Below are 27,746 nucleotides of genomic sequence, written 5' to 3' on the forward strand. Positions count from 1 at the left end.
GGGGATCCTGGGGGATGAGCCGATGCTGGGTGTTTGGACCTTTAAGGCCTCCCAGCGGAGGCAACACTCCTCTTCGGCCTCGGCTTCACATAGACGGCACCCCCAGACTGACCTACCTGGAGGAAATCGGCAGTCGCCTTTTCCTGTCCTCCTCTCCAAGCTTCGTCTTTCTCTCCCACTTTTCCATCTTTCCTGTCTTCTCTTCACTTCTTATTACTTCCGTATTTCCTGGCGGCAAGGGTTAACCGTGTGTAATATATCCTGTCTTGGGTATATATATATTAGGTTATAGCGGCGATGCATGGCTGGTGTCTGCAGGTATTATTCCCAACCTAGTAGCGTCCCCTAGTTGGGCTCGGTGGTGGGTGGCTACCATCGCCGCCGAATTTTCGAGTGTTTACATGGCAAACGCTTTTCCCCCCCTCCAAGATCGCCCTCAAAAACGAGGGCGCACCGAAGCAACATTTCAGTTCCTATTAAAACCAAACCATGACACCTTCCCAAAGTTCCATGTCCTTCACAGTGAAGGCAACACAACTATTAGAAAACTATCACCTTTCATAGTATCCAAATGCCTATCAAAGACGATCGGATCAGGCTACAAAGCATCAAAGATGGCAAGTGGAGACCTCCTCTTTGAACTGACAAAGAAAGAACAAGTCGAAAAAATCAGTGAACTCAAAAGCATCGGTGACATTAATGTCGCAATTTCCCCACATCGCTCGCTCAACACCAGCAGAGGAGTAATATCAGAAGATTTCTTGAACCTCAGTGACGAAGAGCTCCTTGAGGGATTCCAGGAGCAACATGTAATCAAGGTACAAAGGATAACACTTCGACGAAACGACCAACAGATCCCCCCAAAACACGTAATACTTACATTTGGCTCCAGTACTGTGTCAAGTTCACTCGACGCAGGGTACCTGAAAATCAACGTCCGACCATACACACCGAACCCGAGGCGGTGCTTCAAGTGCCAGAGGTTCGGACATGCATCACAATCATGCAGAGGAAAGGAAACATGCGCAAAGTGTAGTGCCAACAACCATCCATCTGACAACTGCAATGCTCCCTTGCCCTTGCAATGTGTCAATTGCAAGGGCGATCATCCAGCTTACTCACGGGGCTGCCCTTGCTGGAAAAGAGAAAAAGAAATAATTGCAATAACTGTAAAAGAAAAGATTTCATTCCATGAAGCGAGGAAAAGGCTAGCGCACTTACCTCAAGTAAGCCATGCCCGTGTGACGCGGCAGGGGGCAGCGCCACACCGGTCTCAGGAATCCACAGGGTCCACATCTGGTACTCCTGAAGAAACCCCAACCACCCCCTTGGTGGCTGCAGCCAGTGCTGCTCCATCAGCAACAAATACGGGCCCGCAGACAACAGTGCCGCAGTGCCCGAAGTTGAAGCGTACCCCACGGCCTGAGACGCGCGTCTCGGCGCCTGGCTCTCGATCGTCCAGTGCCTCGGAAAAGGTGATGGAGTTCGATTCAAAAACCCCGGCGTCATTGACGCCAAAAGACCCGCGCTCCTTGGAGCGCTCACAGAAGGAGAAACATATTATAACTCCTGTGAGAAAGGGAAAGGTAACTTGAACGGTTACCGCCCTTCATAAGAGTAATCAGCTTTTAAATACAGGTCACCTACAATTTGTAAGCTCACACACATAAGTAATTTTTTTCCCAATTCCAATAATATGGCTTTTATCATTCATTGGAACTGCAGAGGCCTAAGTCACAATCTAGGTGACATCAAAGACATCATAAATAAGTTATCACCAGTAGCATTCTGCCTTCACGACACGAACCTGGGACCCAAACATACACATTTTCTTAAAGGTTCTACTGTCGTAAGAAAGGACCGCGAGCACTCCAGCCGTCTGTCAGGAGGTGTCGCTATTATCGCCCAAGGCGGCATCTCCGCACGGAACGTTTCATTAAATGCTCCATACGAGGCAGTAGCTGTCACCATTCTATCCTTTAAGACTGTCACCATTTGTTCGTTGTACATCCCTCCCCATAGCCATTTCAAAACTCGAGACCAGGAAAATTTAATTGGCCAGCTGCCGGAGCCTTTTGTTTTAGTTGGAGATTTTAATGCTCGTTGCACTCTTTGGGGCAGCGATAAGAAGGACCAAAGAGGACAGACAACTTATAGAAGATTTTATTTTGACAAATAACATTTGTCTTTTGAATTCAGGTGCGCCAACTCATTTTTCACCGAGTTCACGTAATTTTAGCTGCCTCGATTTAGCATTTTGCTCTCCGGACATTTTTACTGATATTAAATGGGATGTACTCGAGACTTCATATGGCAGTGATCATCTACCTGCCATAATCAACCTCACCTCAACGCTACCCATTATATCCTACAAACCACGTCAATGGAAGTTACAAATGGCAGACTGGGCTGTTTTTACAGAAAGTGCCAGGCTGGAGGAGCTTACTTTAACAGTCTTAAGCATTGATGAAATTAATGAAAAATTTACTAACTGTATTATTTCTGCAGCTGAAAAGGCCATTCCACAACCTTCTGGCGTTGTTCGGAAAAAGCTAAATCCTTGGTGGACACATGAGTGCACCATAGCAAGAAAGCTGCAAAATAAGGCCTGGGGAATCTTACGCAGGTACCCAACACATAACAACTTTCTAAATTTTAAACAAGCCAAATCGAAAGCTCGATACATTCGGAGACAGGCGGAAAAGTTGTCTTGGCAGAAATATACATCTACAATTAATAGCACCGTCACATCCAAAAGGATGTGGGAACAGGTCAGGAAGTTTAAGGGGGACTACTCATCATACACGATACTCATACTTACACCTTCAGGCACTCAGACAACACTACAAGAATAAGTGAATATACTTGGGGAACATTTCTATAACATCTCTAGCTCGGCTAATTATTCAAACACGTTCTTAAAATGCAAACTGTCAGCAGAAAAGGAGAAGCTACCAACTGCTTGTATGTCAAGGGATGAATACAACTCCCCATTCACGGTACAAGAACTTGACAGGGTTCTCTGTGCTGGCAAGAAAACTGCAGTAGGTCCTGACCAGATTCATTATTCCATGCTTGCACACCTGTCCCAAGCATCCGTGGATGCTCTCCTTAAATTTTTTAACAAAGTATTTGATTCCGGAAGCATGCCAAAAAGTTGGAAAAACGCAATAGTTGTGCCTTTCTTAAAAACAGGTAAATCCCCCACATCCCCAAGCAGCTTTCAACCCATTGCCCTGACAAGCTGTTTGGCGAAAACATATGAAAGTATCGTAAATGCCAGATTAACTTTCACGCTTCATATACGGAACTCCATTGATTCTCATCAGTGCGGCTATAAAAAAGGGTGTTCAACGACAGACCACCTTGTCCGACTTGAACACGATATACGTGAGGCATTCGTACACAAACAGCACTGCCTGGCAGTGTTCTTCGATTTAGAAAAAGCGTATGACACCACGTGGAGATTTGGGATCTTACGTGACCTCGCTGCGTTAGGAATCCACGGCAAAATGCTAAACTGTCTCGTTGATTTTATGTCCAACAGAGCATTCCAAATCCATCTAGGCAATGTTCTCTCGCGCACATTTATCCAGGAAAACGGCATGCCACAAGGTTGCGTACTAAGCACAACACTCTTTATAGTAAAAATGAACTCTGTTAGCAAAGTCATTCCCCCCTCTGTTATGCACTCCATATACGTTGATGATCTGCAAATAGCGTGCCGCGCCTCAAATTTACAAACATGTGAAAGGCAGCTCCAGATAAAAATTAATAAACTAATGGAGTGGGCTGAGAAAAATGGCTTTCGCTTCTCTACTCAAAAAACTGTTACAGTGCTATTCTCGCAAAAACGAGGGTTGTACTTAGACCCGAATTTAAAATTGAATGATGTCGCGCTGCCGGTAAAACAAGAATATAAATTCTTGGGAGTAATCTTTGACAAAAAACTAAACTTTCTATCCCACATTAAAACACTAAAGATTAAGGCAAATAAAGCATTGAATATCCTCAAAGTTTTATCTCATAAGCACTGGGGTTCCGACCGAACCTGTCTTTTACGTATTTACCGGTCTCTTGTGCGTAGCCTTTTAGACTACGGCTCCGTGGTTTACAGCTCAGCCAGACAGTCCTATATCCAATGACTTGATCCAGTACATAACCTTAGATTGCGACTGGCAAGTGGTGCCTACAGAACGTCACCTACTCAAAGTTTATACGTTGAATGTAATGAACCCTCATTACAGCAGCGCAGAGCATTACTCACATTCTCTTACATACTCAGAATTCAGTCATCACCACAACACATATGCTACAACATCGTCACACAGTGCAACTCACGCTTACACTACACAAATAAACCGAACGTGATTAGGCCGCTTGTCCTGCGGTATGAGCAATACTGTCGGGATTATGACATTCCCCACGAAGTCCTCCAGGTTGCCAAGAAACCACAACGGTTGGCCCCATGGTACGATTTGACACAGTTGTGCGACTGGACATTAACACATTTAAAGAAAAGAGACACTCCACACGAACACATTATACAAGAATTCCGTGCTCTTCAGGACAAATATCAAAATCACGTGGAATTATACACTGATGGCTCCAAAACGAAAGAACACGTGGGTGTGGGGGTCGTAACGGAAAATTGGGAGAAAAGTATTCGATTGCCACAACATGCCTCTGTTTTCGCTATATGGGTCGTTGTTAAAAGGTTATCGCTGATAAACAAAAAAATGCAGTCATATACACAGATTCTTTAAGCACACTGAAGGCTCTACATCTGAAATATGAGTGTGAACCCCTGATTGGAGACATTTTAAACATAGTGGCTTTTAACGAATACGGGAGGTCAATTCGTTTCTGCTGGGTCCCAAGCCATGTTGGGATACCGGGTAACGAACCAGCTGATAGATATGCATTGATGGCAGCGCACAAAGACATTACAAACACAACACTCCCGTATAAAGATAGCATCTGTGCAATTATAAAAGCCTTAACGGTAAAATGGCAATGCAAATGGGACCGTTGTGCCGACAAGCTACATCTCACGAAACCCATAGTTGGCGAGTGGAAGTCATGCTATCATCAGGAGCGGTTCATCGAAGTAGTTTTATGCCGACTACGCATTGGGCACACACACCTCACACACAATTACTTACTTACGAAAGAAGACACACCGACATGCGAGAAATGTCAACAGCCACTAACAGTTATGGACATATTACTCACATGTACGCAGATTGAAACACACAGACGAACACTTTTGCACAAATTATATCAACTACACATACCTTTACACCCTTCTCTAATTTTAGGTGATGATCCGCTAGTCCCATTATGTGACGTCCGTAAATTTCTAGACAACACTGGATTTTTACCTAAAATATAGATTATTAACACAGCCTTTTCCTTCATAAACTGGATTTTAAAACACCTCGTGTTTGGCGCAGCATAGCCTTAGCCGCTTTTGCACCATTAAACGCCCATTTAACTATTAATTAACTTCTCGCAACTGTGTCAATTTATGATTATAATTAATATTTAAACCATCACCAGTATGTTACATTTTTTCGCTATAAATTATGGTCTCCTTATATCCACCAAAATCTTGACATGTTGTGGGTGGGCTATCAGTCCCTTTAGTTGACAAGCTCTAGGATATCTTCATCCACTCATCTTTATGCCTTACGATACCATAATCTTTTTTCTTCCGCTTAATTTTATTTCTCCTCCTTGCACAGAGTAGCATGTGCATAATTCATCAGTTATGTCTTTCTCCAATTAGACTCGGCATTCATGTGCCATGAAAGGTAATTAGTGATCAGAGTACCAAGGTGGTGCCAAAGTCTCGAGGCCAACTCTGCTTTCAAGAAAAGTTTATCTACATTTAAGCACTATCCCCTGCATTCACAGTAGCACAGCATTCTTGCTACTTCTGGAATGTGTTCTGGAGGTCTCCTTTCCAAAGTGTGTTGAGCCCATGTGCATTTCGCACTGTACTTTAGAATGGAAGTGGGAAGAGAGTGAAGTCAGCAGGAGCCAGATCTCATGAGTATGGTGGGTATGAAAGAGAGACCATCTTGTTTCCAGTGAGAAACTTGTGCGTAAGGAAAGCTCTGTGACAGGATGCACTGTCATTGCACAACATTCAATCTCTTATGCACAAGTCGGGCCTGTAGGTTTATGCCTCAGGAGCAAAGGAGAGAGACAGCTGGCCCAACGTTGAGTGGGTGGGGACATTTCATTTATAATACCCCTCAGGGCCAAGGGCATTACAGAGGGAGAGTGGTAAATACAAAAAGAAGACAGACAGTTGGTTACATGAGTGTTTAAATGGCACCTGTATATACAATATTAGCTAAGGCTTCACGGAACTGTTCATAATTAATAAGGCCTACAACTTTGGTGGGAAGATGGTTCCAGTCACGCGAGGTTCGCGGTAGGAGTGGTTGTGAAAAACTTTTAGTGTTGCATGACAAAATACCGACTTTGTACTGATGATCAATGCGACAGGATACATAAATTGGATGGGGGATGAGGTGATCTCGTAGAGTATGGTGATGGTACAACTTGTGGAAGAGGGCAATACGAGACACTTTTCTGCGAGATGCCAGCGACGGGAGCCAAAGATTAGATTTCATGTTAGTTATACTCGCTGTGCGGTTGTAGTCGGCAAGAGTAAAATGTACAGAGTTATTTTGAACCATCTCGAGGTCAATGATTAGGTTTTCATGAGCAGGGTCCCATACCGGAGTCGCATATTCAAGTTTGGGTCGTATTAATGTTTTATATAACAAAAGTTTCAAATTAGTAGGTACGTTGAAAAAGTTGCGACGTAGGTAGCCAAGCATGCGATTAGCATTTTTGATTATGTTCTCAGTATGAAGAGACCAGTTTAGGTTAGAAGTGATGTAAACACCAAGATATTTATATGAAGAAACTGATTCCAACGACATGTTGTTAATGTAGTACAACAGTATTGTAGATGTTTTCCTAGAAACATGCATGACTTCGCATTTGTTAACATTGAGCTCCATTAACCATTCATTGCACCAGTTCCCTATAATGGTAAGGTCTGACTGAAGTAATTCAATATTGTTAGCATTGGTAACTTCTCTGAAAATGACTCAATCATCAGCGAATAGATGGATATGGGAGTTGATAAGCGAGGGAAGATTATTAATGTAAATTAGGAACAGTAGGTGTCCAAGGACGGAACCCTGTGGAACACCTGAACGGACCTCTGTAAAACCGGAGTTAATGCTGTTAGCACAAACAAATTGCGAGCAGTTGAGAAGAAAACACTCAATCCATTCCAAAAGGCTACCGTCTATGTTAAGTTGTTTTAGTTTACAAAGTAATAGTTTGTGACGCACCTTGTCGAATGCTTTTGAAAAATCTAAGAATATACAATCAGCTAGTGATGATTTGTATATAGTGTGAAGAATATGGTTTAGTGCATGTGTAAATGATATTAATTGGGTTTCACAGGAGTAAGATTTCTGAAAACAGTGCTGTGCTGACGTAAAAAATGAGTTCAATTCAAGGAAATGAACCAGGTTAGTCAAAATATGTTCAAGCATTTTACAGCATGTACTGGTGAGAGAGATGGGACAATAATTATGAGGGGATCCTTTGCTGCCGGATTTATACACTGGAATCACTTTGCCTATTTTCCACTCATTAGGTAGCGTACAATGGTCAAGGGATTGCTGGAAAAGTTTGGATAGTATAATGGAAGAATAATATGAAGTGTCTTTTTTTTTAATTTCGAGTTACTAATACAATCGTATCTGGGAGCAGAAGGAATGCATAGTCCATCAATAAGCTTAACGACACCGGATGGAGCAACAATTATGGAGGGCATGGTAACATAGTTACGGTGCTGTGTACTTGGCATATGTGTGCTGGATGTGGCTGTGAAATTTTCTGAAAATGTATGGTTTAGTATGGTGGCAGAAAGGTCGGAAGGAATTGGAACACCGGAAGAGTCGGGTTAAGGCAAGGCTGTTGTCAGTCGAAGGAATAATTGCATGCCAAAATTTTTTAGCATTAGTGGTTAGCATTGAAGGGAAAACCTGTGATTCGAAGTGCTTTTTGGCGTCTTTGAGAATTTGAACATATGCATTCGACGCCGCAGTATACGATGCCCAGCGTTCAATTGTAGGTGAAAGCTTTGCAATGCAGTAGAGACACTTCTTTTTATTTGATGAACGCTTAATGTAATTATTGTACCAGGGAGAGTTTGTGCGAGTTGTAATGGTGCATTGAGGAATGTACTGTTCAGCTAGATGGTTGACCATAGCTGTGAACACGTTCCAATTAGTTTGTGCACTACGGTGTTCAAAGCCATTAAGGAAAGCGCCAATAAACGAAAATAGTCCATTATTTATGGCCTGATAATTTGCTCTGTAATTGCATATTGCACTCCCCAAGAAGCTGTCGCATTCGGCGTAGCAGTTGGGAGGGGCGCCGGTCACCAAGGTCCTCCTCAGTAAGGAGCTTCTAGAGGCAGATGCGTTCCGATGGCATGAATCTCTCCAGCACCTTGGTCTTGAGGTGCTGATATGGTGTAGCACCTGTGGAGGCGGCGAGAATGTCCGAGAGCTTGCTGAGAATATCGGATGAAGAACTGAGGCGACATGGTAGTAGCACGTCGTTTCAGAGGTGATGCAGTAAAGGCAGAATTGCGCCTCGATCTGGTAAAACCAAACTTGCGGGTCCTGGGGCCAGAAGGGTGGGAGGCAAAGCTGCAGCAGTGAGACATCCTGTGGGCGAGCCCTGTTCTGTGGAGGGTTGGTCAGATCAGTCATTGTGTTCGTCCTGGGTCACCACTTGTAGGCTCGTGCCTCATGAGCAAAGGAAACAGACGGCTGACCCGAACCAACGGCAGACTAAAACCGCGAGCCGTGGCTTCACTGTCTTTATTTTCTTTCTCATTTGGGCACGTGCTATCCGGGTTCTAAGCGCCGCTCAAGGGAGGGCACGACAGGCCAATTTGGCGGAATTTGCTCCCCCAGACACACTCAAATGCAGTAAAACTACCTCTTGATGGTCTGGTCATTTGGCACAAATTCCTGATGCACAATGCTGCTATTGTAGAAAAAGACAAGTAATGCAAAAGGATAGAAAGTTGGGCGAGTTGGTACGGTAACATGATCTTGGATTGTAGTGCGAAGTGGCATGGACACAGACCAGAAGCAGTTGTTAGTTGAGAGTTGGTGCTCGTCCTGTCTGTTTCTAGTCTGTGTCCGTGTCACTTTGCGCTACAATCCAAGATCATAGAGAAAGACCATAAGCACACACTTTGTTGAGCTGTGGACTTTCCTCACCTGTTTCACTCTGAGAAATGATGGGTTCATCCACTGCAAAGACTGTTGCTTTGTTTCGTACCCGTGCGCTCAAGTTATGTCGTTAGTAATGATCCTCAACATGAGCAAAGCTGACAGTATTCTAGGCAGACTTTGGCGTGGTGTTCCTCTTGCTCATGAATCAGCAGCTCACTCTTGGCAGCAACACGCTACATGTTCAAATTCCATGTTAGGATTGACCACACGAATCCATACACGATACCGAAAATGGCAACAATGTACTGGGTTGTTCTTTGGCTGTCCACATGCACAAAGTGCCACATTGTTTCAACATTTTTGGGGCTTGAGCTTGTTGGTCTTCCTAATCGCTACGCCGGTTTCCAGTACATTCTTCTATCCTTGACTTGCGTGTCACGCAAAGCCCCCCACTTGAGTCATAGCTGCGTAACAAACATCTGTGATAGATTTGCTAAGTTTCATGCGGAACTTGACATTTGTTCTGTGTTCGAGCTTGCAATCTCTGATAAGGTCACAGACAGAGATTGTCGGACTGGCAGCAGTTACTGAACTCCTAATTCAAACTGGACGATTTCCTGCACTGCTCCGGCGTATCGGGGTTGGTGCTACCTGCAACTGTGTACGTTGTAAAATTAGTCACAGAACTTTTTGACACCACCTCATACTTGCAAGAGTTTATTGGGCACCAGGTAGCAGCACTGTAAAAAAAAATGTACAGTAAAACCTTGTTAATTCGAAGTCATCGGGACTGCAAGAAATTTTCGAATTAAGCTGCTTTTCAAATTAACCGAAAACACAAAGAAATGCAACCCAGGCAAAAAATTTTGTTGCAGGAATGCGCTACCTTTATTCGGCGATCTTTGGATTACCTAAAGTAATCAGACATGCTGGTTTGCCGCATCCTGTAGTTCAAGGCTCCAAGGCTCATGTTTTCTAGTTGGCCAACTACATGCAGCATTTGAGAATTTCCACCGTGGCACTCAACAAAACTGCAGATAATGTTCAGCGATCTGATAAGTTCCCAGAGAATGGGTGCTTGGGAGGGCTCGTTAGCATCATCGTCGTTGCTGTCATCGCACATAGTCGCATCAGCGGTAGCATCACTCTCCAAGTCTGAGTAGCACGTTTGTTGATCATTTTCAAAGTTCCAATACTCGGCAAAGCCGATTGCACCGGATTCCCTATCCTCTGCGCAGAGTGCATTGATGCGGTCGCAATACTCGGCTCCTTCTTCATCAAGTGCACATGAATAGTCAGCATCAGCATAGACGGTGCTTTCATTCGACAAGGCAGCGTGTTCAAAACACCGCATGATCAAAGTGGGTTCCACTTGTTTCCATGCACACACAGTATGACATATGGCCCCGAGGAGGTCGATGGAGTGGGTACTCCTTGCCGTTGTCGTAGCAAAGGAGCATGCGCTTCAGCAGGATGTGGCGGTAAATCTTCCTCGTGTGGAGAATGACGCCTTGGTCCATTGGTTGCGAGATCGATGTGGTGTTCGGATGAAGAAATACCATCCTGATAGCTTTCAGGTGCGAGATGTTACCATGCGCCGGGCAATTATCAACAATGAAGAGTACATTCCTGCCTGTGGCCGCAAACTTGCGGTCAAGCTGCCAAACGTAATCTTCAGATATTGCACCTGTGACCCAGGCTTTCTTATTATGCCGGTAGGTAAGCTCATCCTTTGGCGGCAGCCATGCATTTTTAACCCTTTCGCTGTCACGGACATACCGGTATGTCATCGCGCTTCCCCCCCACAGTGTCACTGACGTGCCGGTACGTTCTCTATCGTGCATTCAAAATTGCGCACCTGAGCACAAAGCTGGCACACCTGGATTGGCCACGCCATCTGTTGACTCTTTCTACAAGATCGTATATTCGCCTCGACCTGTGTTAATCTGTGTATTGAAGAATACGGTGCGACTGCCACTCCCCACTTTCTCTTTGCTGAGTGGCGCAGTGGCTCCGCGTTCGCTGGATCATGCGTCGCGCGTGTGTGGTTATGGGTTCAAGGGTTGTTCTGCCATCTCCGCTGGTTTGAAGGTTTTTATTTTTCTTCTGTTGGTGTGCCTGTTACGGCGCGTCAAGTTCAGGCGCACGTGCCGTTGCCTCTCCGAAAAGAGTGACTCGATTGCTGCTTTCGCTCTCTTGCCGCACCCTCGCTTCCGGCTTGCAGCAGTAAATGTAAAGCCCTTCGAACTTTGTTTAGCCTTTTTCCATCTCCTTCTGTATTCTTGATCATGCAACGTCCCATTTATCTCCGTTGTGCGGGCAACTGAAAGCGCATCCTCCCTGCGCGCGGTTACTTTCGGATGGCTCAGCGTGCGGGACCTTCGTCTGCTCATTGGAGCGGTGGCTCAATTCCGATTCAGAATACGAGCCGAGCTCGGATTCGGACTCGGACAGAGTCGCATGCGAGGAAGAGGGTTCCGCATCGTCAGATTCGGATGTTGAACAGATTTTATAGTCAGGCTGATGATGATGATGATGATGTTTACTAACAACAGCTGCAGAACACTGAAATGTGCATATTGCATTGACTATGTTATTTGTATACCAATCATAATCAAAAATAAATTGCTATGTTCATTCCCTGTTATGCTCGTTCCCTGAAACCAAGCCGACACTGGGGGTGCGTCACGGCCAGAAAGGTCCGACAGCGAAAGGGTTAAAGCAGTGAGGCTTCCCACTCTTTCAAACTACAAGTGGCGGCAGCTTATGTTTACTGCACATGTTCGCGCCAAACAGAACGGTAATTCTTTCCTTGCCCTGCTTTTGACCCTTGACTGTGGTCTCCTTCGCTGCGAACATTTTTGTGGGCAGCACTTTGTAAAACAGGGCTGCTTCTTCAAGGTTGTACACGTGTGTTTCTTCCAGTCGTCGGCGACACTCGCATTTGCGCTGCCGCTCTCACAACAAACGGCTACAAAGGTCAAATTATTGCACTCTTTAAAATGGCTGAACCATCCATTGCTACACTTGAACTCTTTGTGCCCAAGTTGTAGAGACAAGTCATTGGCCTTGTCCAGCAGTATTGTTCCATTGACGGGAAGGTAGACTGCGTTTGCTTTCTGCTGCCAGCGATGTAAAGCTGATTCCACATCTTGGTACGTGGGAGCCCGTACTCGCGACCGCTTCGAAGATTGTCTTGCTATAGGCCTCCAGTACCTTCGACTTGTTCTTCAATATTGTGGACAACGTCAAGAGGGGCACGCTGTGCCTTTCAGCCAACTCAGTCTTGGAACACGTGTTCTTACCCGCTTCTTGGATCAAGCAGAACTTCTGCTGCAGCGTTAAAGTCTTATACTTTGGCATCTTCACTCACTGGCACTTCTACACAGTTCAGAAAAAAAAAAACACGCTAGCTGCAACACCCCTAACCACTGCACACAAAGAAACGATGCAGACCGCCGTTGCGCGCACACACGTCGCCACAGGCGCGGAGAGAGGATGGGCGAACGGCAGCCAGTGACAGCGGCACGGAACAGGCGCTGATGCTGCGACCGCTGTGACTGCAAGGAGCATGCGGAGTGGGGGATGAGAGCACATGACAAAAACCGGTTTGCCCGCTGCGTTGCAGTAAAGCATGTCTTCTCCTCTGCAGGCGCGCGTTTCAGCGGTGCGCGGGGCGTACCATGGACTGATGCTAGCAGTATTACGGGTCAGGTACTTCGTCTATAAATAATCGCAATTGCTATGTGGCGTCGCCTCGTGGCTCTGAACGGACGTCATTTCGTGTGGTTCGTGGTGAAATGGGGATCGGGGATTGCTGCATAGCACCCCAAATCTTTGAATTAACTGGGTTGGCCTAGGCCGCCGGTTCGAATTATTCAGTCAAATTTACATTGGAATATATGGGACTGCAGAAAACCTTCGAATTAACCTAGTTCGAATAAACAAGGTTTTACTGTATGTCCACACACTAGTAATGCAAATGTGATGTGATATGTGCAATAATTTACTTATTTTGATGTATGATGCACATAATAAATGGGGGCAGGGAAGATGAGTGGGACAGATATTACGCTGTGTGTGTCCCATCATTCTATTCTTCTGTCCACATCTATTTTAAGTGCATCATATGCCTTATCATGCTCAGCTAACTTACTCATCCAGCCATCTGTGTTACTGTATTTACTCGCATAATAAATGTATTCGCGCAGTGAACACACCCCCTACTTTTCCAGTTAAAAAGTGTGTTTGTTCTTTTCCTTGTGTAATGGTCGCAGGAGGCACAATACAATTTGGTGTCCGTTACAGCGTCCAACGCGCGGGAACAGCAGCCAGATCCAAGGCATTTCGCCGTGCCATAGCGCCAGATCGGATGCCCAGTGCACGTCAAAAGTAGGAGACACGGTATGATACGGCAGCTAGATCTGAGGTGTTTTGCTGTGCCTTAGCGCCCGATTGGACAGCCTTACATGCGACAAAAGTATGAGGGAGACACAAAATACAATTCTGCATTCCAATACGGCAATCTCACATGCCGAAACAGCAGCTGGATCCGAGGCGTACTGCCATGCTGTAGTGTCAGCTCAGACGCCCGGCATGCAGCAGAAGTTGGAGACACGGCATGCATGGCAATGTGCCTCGGATGCTGCTGCCAGTCTGGTACGTCGAAATCTTGCACACCGAATCTTGCTCTCAGTCAGTCTCTTACATTTTAGAGGTGGCTACAGGAAAGAAAAAAAAATCTGCGGCACCATGGACTCGAGCACATGGGGATGGACCCTCCCGCGTATAGCTGTGTCTGGGGAAAGGGGGATCCTGGGGATTGAGCTGATGCGAGGTGTTCAAACCTTTAAGTTCGGACCCTGTGGAGGCAACACAACTCTTTGGCCTCTGCTTCACATAGACGGCCCATCTGGAGGAAATCGCCAGTCACCTTTTCCTGTCCCCCTCTCCACACTTTTTCTTTCTCTTTCACTGTATATTCTTTCCTGTCTATTCTCTTTCCTCACTTCCAAATTCCTTGGCAGCAAGGGTTAACCTTGTGTGCCTAACCAGTCTTGGTTGTACTACATTTGGTTATGGCAGCGATGTACAGCTGGCGTTGGCAGGGCTTCCCTTGCAGTTTCTCCTGTAATGTCCCCACATTGGGTTCCTTGGTGGGTGGGTGGCATCGCTGCCGAAAACCCCATCTGTAAAAACGAGTATGCACCGAAGATGTCTTCCAGTTTGTTGCACGCCGAATACAGAACTTTCCTCAATTTTATGTAATTCATTCTGAAAAACCAGACGAACCGAGACATTCAAAGTCTCTAACAAAAGTTTTCAGTCCAGGTTATAAGGTGATGAGGATGGCAAGCGGTGATCTCCTCTTGGAGCTCCACAATCAGAAACAATATGACAAACTGCCCAAATACAGTCGACTCCCGTTAATACGAAGTTCATGGGGACTGCAAAAAACTTCGAATTAAACGGACTTCCATTTAAGCACAAAACACAAGAACAGCACTTTATTTGTAGCAAAAGCCAGTATTTTCTCTAAGAAAAATAGTTGGTCATCTTGCTCTGCTTCTTGCCGAATCGCGCTGCTGAAAGCAAGTTCTGCAGGCTGTAGATGTGGCGGAACGCTTCTTCCACGTTACCTCCAACGGCAAAGAAGCGCTCTGCGAGAGCAAGGCCCGCTGCTACATCGGCAGCCTTAGGTTGCGGCTTGCCTTCAACATCATCGTCGCTTCCTGGGGCCGAATAATCTCCACAATTTCGTTACCCGTCAGCGCACTGCACGTTTCAACCGCCTTGTCTACAGCGACATAATCTTCAAAATTGACGTCCCCGAGAGCATAACCAAAATCAGTGCCGTCAAGCTCGCTTGTTGACGCTTCCTCCGCTGAAATTGCAGAGGCATCCTCCGAAGAAGCTGCCACAAAACCGCAAGCCCTGAAGCAGTTTGCGATTGTTTCTTGCTTCAAACGATCCCATGCTCGCGCTAACATGTGGATGGCACTGAGCAGGCTCACCTCGTATTTTGCGGAGTTATCCATACTTAAAATCATGCACTTGAGGAGGTGCCGCCTGTACAGGACCTTAACATTCTTGATGATGCCTTGGTCCATTGGCTGCAAAACAGCCGTTGTGTTTGCAGACAAAAATGCGAGGCGTATTGCACTCAAGGCTGGCACATTCGCGTGAGCACTGCAGTGATCGTCAAGGAATAACACCTTGCGGTTTGAAGAAGCAAACTTGTGGTCCAATTTGCTTATCCAGCTCTTGAAGATTTTGACCGTCATCCACACTTTTTTGTTCGCCTCATAGTCCACAGGCAGTGTCTTTACACCTTTAAAACATCTTGGCTTGGCGGCTTTCCCGATCACAAGTAAGCAACATCGTTCCGTGCCAGTCATGTTTGCCGCGATCAGCATCGACACTCTCTCCTTGCTGCGTTTGCCCCCAGCACAATCGTCGTCCTTGAATGTCAGGGTCTTCTCTGGTAGAAGCCGATAGAAGAGTGCAGTCTCATCTCCATTGAAGATGTCTTCCGGTCTGTATTCGCCGAGATATTCACGCAGCTTTCCGTCCTTCCACGTGGCGCATGTTTCCTGGTTAACGGACGCTTTTTCACCACACACGCTCTTAAAGACCAGGTCATGGCTATCTTTAAAGCACGTCAGCCATCCATCTGACGAAACGAAGTCATCGATCCCCAACATTAGAGTGTTTTAGTTTAGGGGACGCAAGGCGTTGGGGCCCCTAGCGCTTGGGTGCGTTTGCATACACAAGCGGAAACACGTTATAGGTTAGCGGCCCCAAACACAAGCCGCAGTGAGGTCGCATGCGCTCGCAGCGCCATCAACGTCTGATCCTTGCTGCGTTATCATTTTTTAAAACATGAAATCAAGTATATGAAGTAAAGCACATAAAACTATTCTTATTAAAAGCAGTTAATAGAGAGGTTTGGAGTGTCCGGTATTCGGGTGAACGCAGGCTGGGGCGTTGGGGCGGAGCCATAAACGGGAGCAGTCTGCATGGTGCAGTCACCTGGTGGCGCAAAGCTCAAACAGACAAAAACAGCGAATATTGCAGTAACCAAGTGTATTTTACTTTGCTGTGGGTATAAATTTTTGGCAGCAACACAATTACACCGGTGCCGAAAATTTACACCAGCAGCAAAGTAGAATAGACTTGGTTACAGCAATATTAGCTGCTTTTGTCCGTTTGAGCTTTGCGCCGCCTGGTGGATACACCATGCAGGCCGCTCCTGTTTATGGCTCCTCCCCAACGCTCCAACTGCGTTTATCCGATTACCGGACATGCTAAACCTCTCTAATATATATAAAAACGACGTCTGTCGACACTTGGCGAAAGATTTATTAGATTATCTACCCACTAGCTACTCGTAAGTTCTCCTACACCGTGAGAGTCACGTGGGTAATGTGACCACTTACAGGCCGCAATGTTTTCGGCCGGCCAAGCAACCCAGGGATGCAAGGAGACGTAGCAGTCTGCGCGTGCGCAGTACCATCACCCCTAGTTCTTGCGCACGCAAGCCGCTTGCGTCCCCTAAACTAAAACTCTCTATTGCTGCAAGCGTTCGGGCTTTCATCGCAACGATGTCTCCGCCTGGAGGAAGTGCGTTGCTCCTGGCCTCACTAATCCAAACCAGCAGAGCCTTCTCCAACTCTGGGTAAGCGCCGGTGCGCATTCGCTTCCAAGACGTCTTGAACTTGTCATTCTCAAATGCATCCATTAATGTGCGCTTGTTCTTGATGTAGTTTGAGAGCGTGTTCGGCTTGATCCCGTACTTCTGCGCTATGCCTTGTTTGGCGGCACCTCCCTTCTCAACTTCCTTCAAAACCTCGACTTTCGTTGCCAGGTCGAGCGTGCGATAAAAGCCACAGTTTGCCATGGATATCAACTGTGTGACTAGGTAAAGTCTGAAGTGTAGGATCACCCGTGGAACAACCTAGCCAACGAGCTACCCGCACAAAGGCGCTCGGCAAACACACGCCTCGACAGGATGCATTGCCTCGACATACACTGTGCACGCTGCAAGCCTAATCTCGCACAATCTCGCCACTGCCAGTATGCAGCGCTGCGTGCACCTATGGCACCTGCATGGCCTCCGCAATCAGCTCCGGTCACGCGCGGCAGCCACGCGTGGCGTTCGGCGGGAGCCACTTCGTCTCCCGCCGGAGTTGATCGCGGAGGCCACGGCAACCGTAGCAATGAATAATGGCGCCGCTTCAAGAAGGACGGCATTGCGGGCGGCTGCAGTGGGGATGACACTAACGCGGAGCACGGAGCTGTTGCAGCACTTGAAAAATTTCACATTCTACCAAAGAATGACGGTCACCTCGAGGATCCCAGCTGAAAATTAACTTTTAATTAAACAATATTACTGGATGAGGACTTCGAATTATCGAGCGATTTCTTCCATAGAATTACATGCAAAACTGACGGGACCAGCACTTCACTTCTAATTAACCGAAACTTCCAATTAAGCGGCTTTGAATTATCGAGAGTCGACTGTAGTGTCGTTTGGGGACGCCTGGGTAACAATGGCCCCACACCATACTATGAACACCACATGTGGCATTATCTCATATGATCTGCTGGAGCTGACTGAGGCTGAGCTCTTGGAGGGCTTCAGTGAGCAGAATGTCTTCAATGTGAAACGAATTAAAGTATGACGGCAAAGAAATCCAGACCAAGCACCTTATACTTACTTTCAGCTCAAGCGTTCTGCCCGAGTCTATTGAGGCCGGGTATATCAAACTTCCTTTTAGGCCCTACGTGCAAAATCCTCTGAGATGCTTTAAGTGCCAAAGGTTTGGCCACAGTTCACAAAACTGTCGAGGCCAACAATGAGTATACCTCCGAAGCATGCAACAACCCTCCACGCTGTATCAACCATGACGGGGAGCACATCGCTTACTCACGGTTGTGTCTATCCTGGAAAAATGAAATTGAAATAGTTACAATGAAAGTGAAGAAAAACATAGTTCAAGGAGGCATGCAGGTAGGTAGCATACATGCCAAAGAACAGCATTGCTGAAGTGGTGCGTCGGGGAGCGCTGCCACAACGGCTTCTGGCGGCTGTCCATTCCACACACAGCGAGCCAGCAACGACACCATCCGCTCCCTAGGCGGCTGCAGCCAGCGCTGCTCCACCGTCCCTGAAGGAGCCATCCACCACTGGGCTGGTGGCTTTCAGAGTCTCATCTCTTGAGGCAAAGCCTGCAAGGTGAACAAACAGATCAAAAGAGTGGATGTCCAGCGCCCTTGAAGAGGCGATGGACACATCTTCTTGCCAGACGGTGCAGCAAGCACCAAAGGAGCGGCGGGAATCTCTCAACCACTCTAAAAAAAGAGAGAAATCTCGTATCACAGGGCCCAAAGAGGGTGTAAGTTGGAGGTAGTTCCCACCGCTGTCAACCAGATGTAAGATTTGGAGTCGGGCTTGTAGGACGATCGTAGGAACTTGGGGCGACAGGACTAGGCGAGCAGGGTTTATTTGCAGTATTTACATTTGAACATGGGATACATTTACACAGTCTATGCGTGACTCCCAAATAGAGCCCGCAAGATGAACATACAGCACACAGCTTACGAGCACACAGCTCACGAGTACATTTCAAGCACAGAGCACGATGACGAGCACGACACTACCAGCCGACAACAGCCGCTTATAAGTACTCCGCTCGACGTCATAGTTCGACGCCATTGTAGATGACCCGCCCTTTTGGAGGAGGCGGGCTCTCGACTTGGAAGAGGGGGGCTCACACACACGTGCCGCACAGGTTTCAGTGCTCTCTCCGAGGGCCGGCGACCTTTGCAGCGCAGTCGTTGTGGTATCCATTGTCTTGCGTCCCCGTTGTCAGCTGGTCACGCCCAACCCCAGCCGGCGCCTCTAAATTCCAGAGCGGACGTAGTCTGCAGTTTTTCAAAGGGAGTTCACGGTTGGTTAGCGCTGTCCTCATTGGTTCTCTGAAGGGCGCCCCCACCCCTGATCAATCGACGCACCTGCAGCGGGCTGAAATAGCTGCAGGCCGATCCTAACAAGGGCTCTGTAGTTTCACTCAGCTTTCATATATAGGACACACAGCACGATCCTCTTAGGCAATATGGACACAGATATTGCAGTGGAATGTCAGGGGACTTTCTATGCAATCTAGATAATGTAAAGAACTTCTTTATAAACTAAGTCTAAAGGGCTGTGTCTCCAGGAAACACACTTAAAACCTATACAGACAAACTTGCTTACACAATATGCCATTTTTTAGGAAGACCGCGGCGACGCTTACGCCTCATCGGGCGGTGTGGCGATAATAGTAGATAAAAGTGTTGCCTACATGCAATTACAACTCTGAACATCCCTTGAAGCAGTTGCCGTCCGAGCACTGCTGTTCAATAAGCTGGTGACTATTACTTCCGTTTACGTCCCTCCCTGCTACCAACTCCACAGAACAGAATTTCAGTACCTTATCAGTGAACTTCCTGAACTTTGCCTACTAGTAGGAGATCTAAATGCCCATAGCACCCTGTGGGGAGACTCACGTTGTCATACGATGGGTCACCTAATAGAAAATTTCCTTTTTTTCCACAAGTGCATGCCTCCTTAATAAGAAAGAGTCAACATTCTATACAGGGTGACCGGGAAAACAGGGAATTCTCAGGGATTTTTAGTAGTCTGGAAAAACTCAGAGAATTTGTCTCTCTATCAGGGAAAATTACCTGTAATTTTATTGAAAGGGCCGAAAGTCGCGGTAATGCTGGCTCGAGTAACAGACAGGGATCGTAACGAATCGACTTTGACGCCCTGTCGTCGACTGGAGGAGTTGCCAGTGTAGAGCCAACGACTGACTTTCCGGATTCCCGATAATTTGGACGGCTTCGCGGCACCACCACGTACCCCATAGAGTCAATGTATCAGAACGTTTGAAATTCCGGACGCAGAACTTTTTCGTCCGATTTTCCGGACGTTCTGCATGACCGCAGGTCCGAAACGGCATTAATCAAAGCCACCACCGCTGCCATTTTGATTACCTCGCCGCCTCGAACCGGCGCTATCGCACGCAGATCCGTTGGCAGCTGTAGCCACCACTGCGGCAACGCTACGCCTAGCTGCTTCGATGTTCGCTATTAAGCTTCTTGCCGTTCGGTGCCGTGTTTCTTCATTTCTCCGCTGTCGGCAATAATTTTGGCTTCGAAGCTTGGAAAGCACGGCGCATTCCATAATGCGGGTTCCTGAAAGTTAGTTTCGCCTCAGTACAGTTGTGTGACGCGGTGAAGCATTAGCAAAAGTATTGCGGTGAAGCTTAACAAGCGTAGGAAGGGGAAATTGTCACGGGACACATTCCTTATTAGTATTCCTTAATTTCACACGCGTGCACCCGCCCTCTCCTGTCACAGTAGGAGCACCGCTATGGCTAATAAGTGTACTGACAGGCATTCAGAGCTTTTTCAGACGTGCCTGTGTCGATTTTAGCCCTTAAGAGCAGTAAAAGACATGCATTTATTTTTTGGGACTGCGTGATTTTTCTGAAGTTTTCGTGGCCACTAGGGGGTCCGAAAAATTGGACGTTGACTGTAAACTGACCAAGAGTATGCTTCAAATGTTCCGTAGTAGGAGCACGAGAACAGAAAGGACCAACGCATTGAGGAATGAACAGGGAATGAAGTATGCGAGCGCTTCTTTGAAGGACCCTGAGTTCAAAAAACACTCTTGGCTGACACCGAGATGCAGGTGTCGCGCATACAAACCAAAATAAAATATTTAAGCAGTGAAGCACAACACTGAGGCGTCGTGCGCGGGCTGAGAGTATGTTAGGACAGTTGAGGTTGACTTACGAGCTGTTGAGAGAGGCTCTCAATTGACACAATTCGGGCCTCATACCACTGAGCTTGCTATCAGTTGGTATAAATAGCTCATATTCGAAAATATTTGCTTCTGTATGCATCTCCTTTTTATTTGTATTTGAAAATGTCTGACTCGATTTGCAATTTCTTTCGAAGACATTTTATCTGCTGTGCATTTTACTAACTCCCTCCCTTCTATTCTTTTTTTTTTTTTGAATAACAAACACTACTCCTTAGTATTCAAATTGGATTAAGTCGCTTTTTTTAAGTTTTCATATGCTTACTAAACAGTGACAGCATCGGGCGATATGGTTCCAGCCCGTCTTGACATAAAACATAGTTCCGCATCACTCAGGGAACTTGGAAAGTCAACTTGGTAGACACCCTGCCAGGGTGTCTACCAACCGGGAAAACCGGGAATTCTCAGGGGTTTTGGATAGTCTAGAAATACTAAGGGAAAACTCTGGGAATTTATGCTTCTGTCAGGGAAAATTACCGGTAATTTTATTAAAGGGAACGAAAGTCGCAGTTATGCTTGCTCGAGTAACAGAGAGGGATCGTAACGCATCGTCTTTGACGCCATGTCGTCTGATGGAGGAGTCAATTGCCAGTGTACATACAGTCAACGACCGACTTTCCGGGCGCCCGATCATTCACACTGCTTCGCGGCACCACCGCGTACCCCATAGAGTCGGCGTATAAGAACGTCTTAAATTTCGGAGGCAAGAATCCTTCGCCGTCCGATTTGCCGTACTTTTTGCCGTGACCGCAGGTCCGAAAGGCATTAAGCAAAGCCACCACCGCCGCCGTTTTGATTACTTCGCCATCTTGAAACGGCGCTCTCGCACGCAGATCCGCTGGCAGCCGTAGCCACCACCGTGGCAAACGCTAGGCCTAGTTGCTTCGAGGTTCGCTATTAAGCTTCTTGCCGTTCATCCCCGTGTTTTTCATTGAAAGAATTCGCCACTGTCAGCAATGGCACCGACTCCGCCTTTGTGGTCCTCGCGATTGGCTTCGAACCTCGGATAGCACGGTGCGTTGCATAATACCGGCCACAGGACGCAGTATGTATTCTTCAATTATACATGCGTGTACCCACCATCTCGTGGCATAGTACGAGCACCGATATGCCTAATGAGTGTACTGGCAGGCCTCTTCGGATGTGCCTGTGGCGATTTGAGCCCTGAATGGCAGTAAAATACATGCATTCATTTTTTCGAACTGCCCGATCTTTCAGACATTTTCGCGGGCCCTGGGGAGTCCAAAAAATCGGACGTTGACTGTACAACTGACCAAGAAGATGATTTAAATGGTCTGTGGGACGAATATGCGGTGGAACGAGGGCGAGAACAAAGTACAATCGCATTGAGGAATGATAGGGAAAGCAACTGTGAAGAAGCTTGAGCTCAAAAAGCAAAGTATTGGCTGACGCCGAGATGCAGGTGACCCTTATCTAACCAAAATAAACTTTTTAAAGCAGTGAAATGCAACACTGAGGCGTTATGCATGGGCTGAATGTCAGGACAGTTGAGGTTGACTTACCAGCTGCTGAGAGAGAATCTCCCTTGTGACAAAGTTCAGGCCTCATACCAATGAGCTTGATATCAGTTGACAGAAATAGCTCATGTGCCCTTCAGTCACAGCATCCACATTTGTGGACGAGACTTATTTTTGCCATTTCTGTGCTGTGATAGCAAGGAATAGAACACAAATATTAAGCATAGGGTAAACTAAACATTCTGATAACCTAAATTACTTTCATTTTACTTCTGAGGAATATGTATCGTTACAGAGTACCGCTTTGGTGAAGGCATTACTGGATTTTACGTGACGTTTGACATGGGGCATGTCGGTAGCAACCTCGGAATACTTGTTTTCTTTCTTGAAATGCTTGAGGCCAATGAATAACTTTTGCATGTAATTCGAGCGGGGGATTTAATGATTTTTATGAAGAAACATGACACGACTGACTTTACAATATTTAAATATTTAGTTACTCTGTAATTATGATGTCTCATCATAAAATGCTGAAAGAGTCATTATACCATCCTGATTTACTTTCAGCGGAGTTTCAAGCACCAGCTATGTTTCACACACGTATAGACAGTCGATCATAATTCGTGACTGAAAGGGATGTTCGAAAATATTTTTTTCTGTATGCATCTCCTCTTTATTCGTATTTGAAAATGTTCGACTCAATTTGCAATGAGTTTTACCATTTTTTTTCGAAGGTATTTTATTCAATGTGAATTTTGCTAATCCCTCCCTTCTGATTTCTTTTTGAATAAAATAAACACTACTCCTTACTATTCAAACTGGATTAAGTTGTTTTCTTTGTTTTTTAGCTGCTTACTAGAAAGTGACAGCATCGAGCGACATGCTGTCAGGTGGTTGTACCATAAAACAAAGTTCTGTGTCAATCAGCGAATTTCAGGGAATCAAGGAAGACACAAATGGAACTTCATTTGGATGGAGTCGGCTGACAGGAGGCCGGGGACATTTCTTCCGGCTCCGACACAATTCGCAAGTTGTGACATAACAACGCACAGAGTTGTAGAGACCTGGCCAGAAGAACCGGCATCATACGCGGTTGTATGTATGCAAAACTCCAAGGAGTCCTGCCATCGGTGCATCGTGAAGTTGTTCGAGAACGATGGATCGCAGATGACGAGGAAGGACTAGGAGCAACTCGGGGCCGTCAGGGTTTATATTGCGGCGATAGAGAATGCCATCTTGCAGCACGAACATGCGGCACGTGCCGTCGATGCTGCCAGATTGCGTCGCATTGTTGTTCAGCGCGCATGTCGGTCATGTCAGTCAAAGCTGTCACGCAGGTCACCGGATCATACGCAACAGGATCAGGAGGATCCACAGGATGATGCAAGAGGCAGTCAGTGTCCTTGTGCAGACATCCAGACTTACAGTTGACAACGAATGAAAATTCCTGGAGCCGCAAAGCCCAGCAACCAAGCCGTCCTGTGGGGTCCCGGAGGGAAGACAGCCAACTGAGGGCGTGGTGGTTTGTAATGACCGAAAACGTGGGGCCGTACAAATATGGCCGGAACTTGGCGACAGCCCAAACTAAAGCCAAGCACTCCCACTCGGTGATGGAGTAATTTCTTTCAGCAGGTGACAGCAGGCGGCTGGCGTAAGTTATCACGCACTCGTTACCATTCTGCTGTTGGGCAATAAGAGCGCCGATGCCGTGGTTGCTTGCGTCAGTGTGGACTTCGGTCGGTGCAGATGGATCAAAGTGGGCAAGTATGGGAGGGGTGGTCAGAAACCCGATGAGAGTGGCGAGCGTATGTGCTTGCTCAGGGCCCCACGAGAACGGTGTGTTCTTCTCTAGAAGATCTGTCAAAAGCCGAGCAACGTCTGCGTAGTTTTTGACGAAACTGCGAAAGTAAGAACACAGGCCGAGAAAGCAGCACACATCAGAAGCAGAACGTGGCACAGGGAAACTGCGTACAGCGCGAACTTTTCCGAATATGGTTGGACACCGGATGCGTCAACGAGGTGTCCCAACGCGGTAATCGGTCGATGCCCGAATTGACACTTCAAGGAGTTCAGTTGGAGGCCGCATTTTCAGATGACCACAAGAATGGCAGCAAGTCGAGTAAGGTGGCTGCAGAATGTGGGAGAAACAACGTCATCAAGGTAGCAGAGACAGGTGGTCCGTTTGTAGCCTCACTGAAGAGAGTCCATCATATGTTCAAATGTCACATGAGCATTTGCATATGCGAAACAGCATGACTTTGAACTGATATAAGCCATTCAGCATGATGAAGGCTATCTTCTCGCAGTCCATTTCATCAACTGAAATCTGCCAGTAGCCGGATCGAAGATCGATGGACGAGAAGTATTTAGCTCCGTGCAGGCAATCCAAGGCTTCATCAATGCATGGTAGTGGGTAGACGTCTTTTCGGGTGATCTTGTTTAAATGGCGATAATCGATGCAAAAACAGCAGGTACCATCTTTTTTTTTTTTTTTTTCACAAGGACTACAGGCGAAGCCCAAGGGTTGGCTGATGGTTCTATGACTCTTTGCGGAGCATTTTGTCCACTTCTGATTGGATGACTCTACATTCAGCATGCGATACACAATAGGGACACCGACGAATAGGATTCGTGTCTCCAGTGTTGATACGGTGGTGAACAACAGATGTTTGTCCTAAAGGCTTGACGCCGAAATCAAAGGTGTCAAGGTACGATTCGAGGAGGAGACGTATGTCCGTGGCCTGTGCAGAAGTGAGGTCAGGTGCAATCATCTTCGCCAAGTCATCCGTTAGGGAACCAGAGCTGTGAGCTGCAATTGGTGCTAAGAAACTGTTCTCGGCATTCAGACTTTCAGTGTCAAATTGGGAAGTATTAGAAATGCTTGCCAAGACCATGCCGGCTAGAAGCACTTGAAGGCACAGGCTGAAATTCAGAAGCGGAAGAATGACGTTGTTATTAGTGATCGTCACCAGCGTAGGCGGAAGAGCAATGTTCTGGTTCAAAAGCACGTCGATGATGGGGCGAAGGACATACTCACCGTCGGGAATCTGTGGCTATGCGGTCAAAGCGACGTAAGTGATTGCCTCGGGTGACGGACGCACATCTTGAAGCGAACACAAGTGCGGCGTAGCGGTGCTCTGAGCATCGGCGACTTCAGGCAGTTCCAACTGAAGAACGCCGGTTGCGCAGTCGATGAGAGCGGAATGATGGGGCAAAAAGTCTAATCCAAGGGTAATGTCGTGAGGGCAGTTGTCTATGACAGCAAAGAGAACAGAAGTAGAGCGGCTGGCTATACTTATTCGCGCAGTACGCATTCCAAGTACAACCAGCACGCCGCCGTCGGCCACACAAAGCACTCGGGCAGCTGCAGGAGTGAGGACCTTCTTTACACGTCTACGTAGGCTAGCACTCATCACAGATACGTGGGCTCCAGTGTCAACGAGTTCTTGGACAGGTACGCATCTATTTTAACGTCATGGCAGCAGTTATCATAGATTTGATGTCTTGTGCTTAATGACAGTATGTTGCAATCTTAACCCGGAATAGTAGTTGTCGAAATTGGCCTAATTTGTGTCCCATGAGTGACTGGTCTCGCACTTTGTTTATCAAAAAAGAGGGGAAGAAATGTTGGTGCAGCAGTTGTCAGACACCCTTGTATCCTGACAATACCAAGGGGCAACAGGAAGGTTTCAAAGTGGTGAGTAGAGCCCTTTATTGAAACATTGTTCCCTCATTTGCCCATTGTTGATCCTTGTATCGTTCAGTGGCTGCTCAGGACATGTCTTCAATTCGACATTGTTGCAAAACTGCTGGCAACTTGTGCTCGACGTTTTAAAGCTGCTTGCGTTTGAAAATCATCTCTGGGTAACTTGACTGCCATTCTTTTGGTTGCAGGTGCACACTCCATCTCTCCAGGACCCCGTGGGGATGTTTCCAGTGAGGAGAATCGTCAGCGCTACTTCCGCATTCCGTTCCGTAAAGATGGAAGCAGCAGTGGCCTCTGGTTTGCTCACTTTGATGGGCAATACATTGCTCGGCAGATGGAGCTGCACCCTGGCAGGCCCCCCGTTCTGCTGATAGCAGGTAAGATACTTTTTTTTTATTTTTTCACCACACACTTTCTTGTCATGTGTCCTTATTTTGCTGAGGGAAAAAAACTTTGAAAACCACAAAATCACAGTGCGTTCATTAATTCTGGTCCATAGAAGAAAGAAAATACAGAGGATTCTCGGCCTAGTCACTTTCATTTGGAAATCGAACTTGCAGCACTCCTTTTCCATGCTGGTCTTTCCTGACAACCGCATTCATGCCATCATATAAGAGCAACAGACGCTGAAACCAAGAAAAGCAAAAGAAAAATTGACTTCTTTTATGCATTACAGGAGAAGAGATCTCAAAATGAAATTAAACAGCATGCAATAATAAATGGCTGTGCACTTATAAACTTGAAAGCATATCTAACATCAGCAAAAGTATAATAATAATAGTAATAATAGTAATCAGCTTATTTAGTTCAGATTATATTACATGTGGCGCACTTTTTTTGCAGAAACTTATCGTTATATTAATGACTTCCCATATGGCTCGGTACTTGTAGATTACCTACATATTTACAGTGAAACCTCGTTATACCATAGTTGGCCGCAGCTCGGAAAAAGTACATACTAAACGGTAGTATGTTTAACCGAAATAGCATGAAATCGCCCACTTACCTGTCGAAAACAGAACTCAGAGAGAGTGCGATGAACGGGGGAAAAAACATGCAATATTTATTCACTTCGCGCGACAAAAATGTTATTTTTGCTTGATGCCGCGGCGGCCTCAAACTTACGGAAGCTGTGTGCCAGCTTTTCAGCCAGCCCCCTCTTCTCGGCAAACATTTGCATGGCAGATTCCTCGTTGGTGTTACGTATTCTCTGTGCACGTGCGGAGTAGTGCTGCAGAAGTCCCGGGGCGCCTTTTCCATTGCTGGGTGCCGGAGTTTGGAATACTTTTCGTTTGGAATAGAGCTGCGTTATCGTGCCCCTGTTCTCGGCGCGACGATTGCATTCATGAGGCTGACGTAACGCGCAGCTTCTGCCACTGTCAGGCCTGAATCGCCTG

General features: G+C 46.6%; 1 protein-coding gene across 4 annotated transcripts in view; it reads left to right on the forward strand.

Moving 5' to 3' along the window:
• The window catches only part of jar (Myosin heavy chain 95F jaguar), a 195,068-nt gene that overhangs the window by 151,715 nt on the left and 15,607 nt on the right, over nt 1-27,746 (forward strand). For all 4 annotated transcript variants that reach the window (XM_075697233.1, XM_075697232.1, XM_075697235.1 and 1 more), the window contains one exon: nt 26,538-26,726. In XM_075697233.1, coding sequence (XP_075553348.1) covers nt 26,538-26,726 — 189 coding nt within the window. The remainder of the gene's footprint in view (nt 1-26,537; nt 26,727-27,746) is intronic.

This window comes from Dermacentor variabilis, chromosome 6 (assembly GCF_050947875.1).
Source record: "Dermacentor variabilis isolate Ectoservices chromosome 6, ASM5094787v1, whole genome shotgun sequence".
NCBI classification, from domain to species: Eukaryota; Metazoa; Arthropoda; class Arachnida; order Ixodida; family Ixodidae; genus Dermacentor; species Dermacentor variabilis.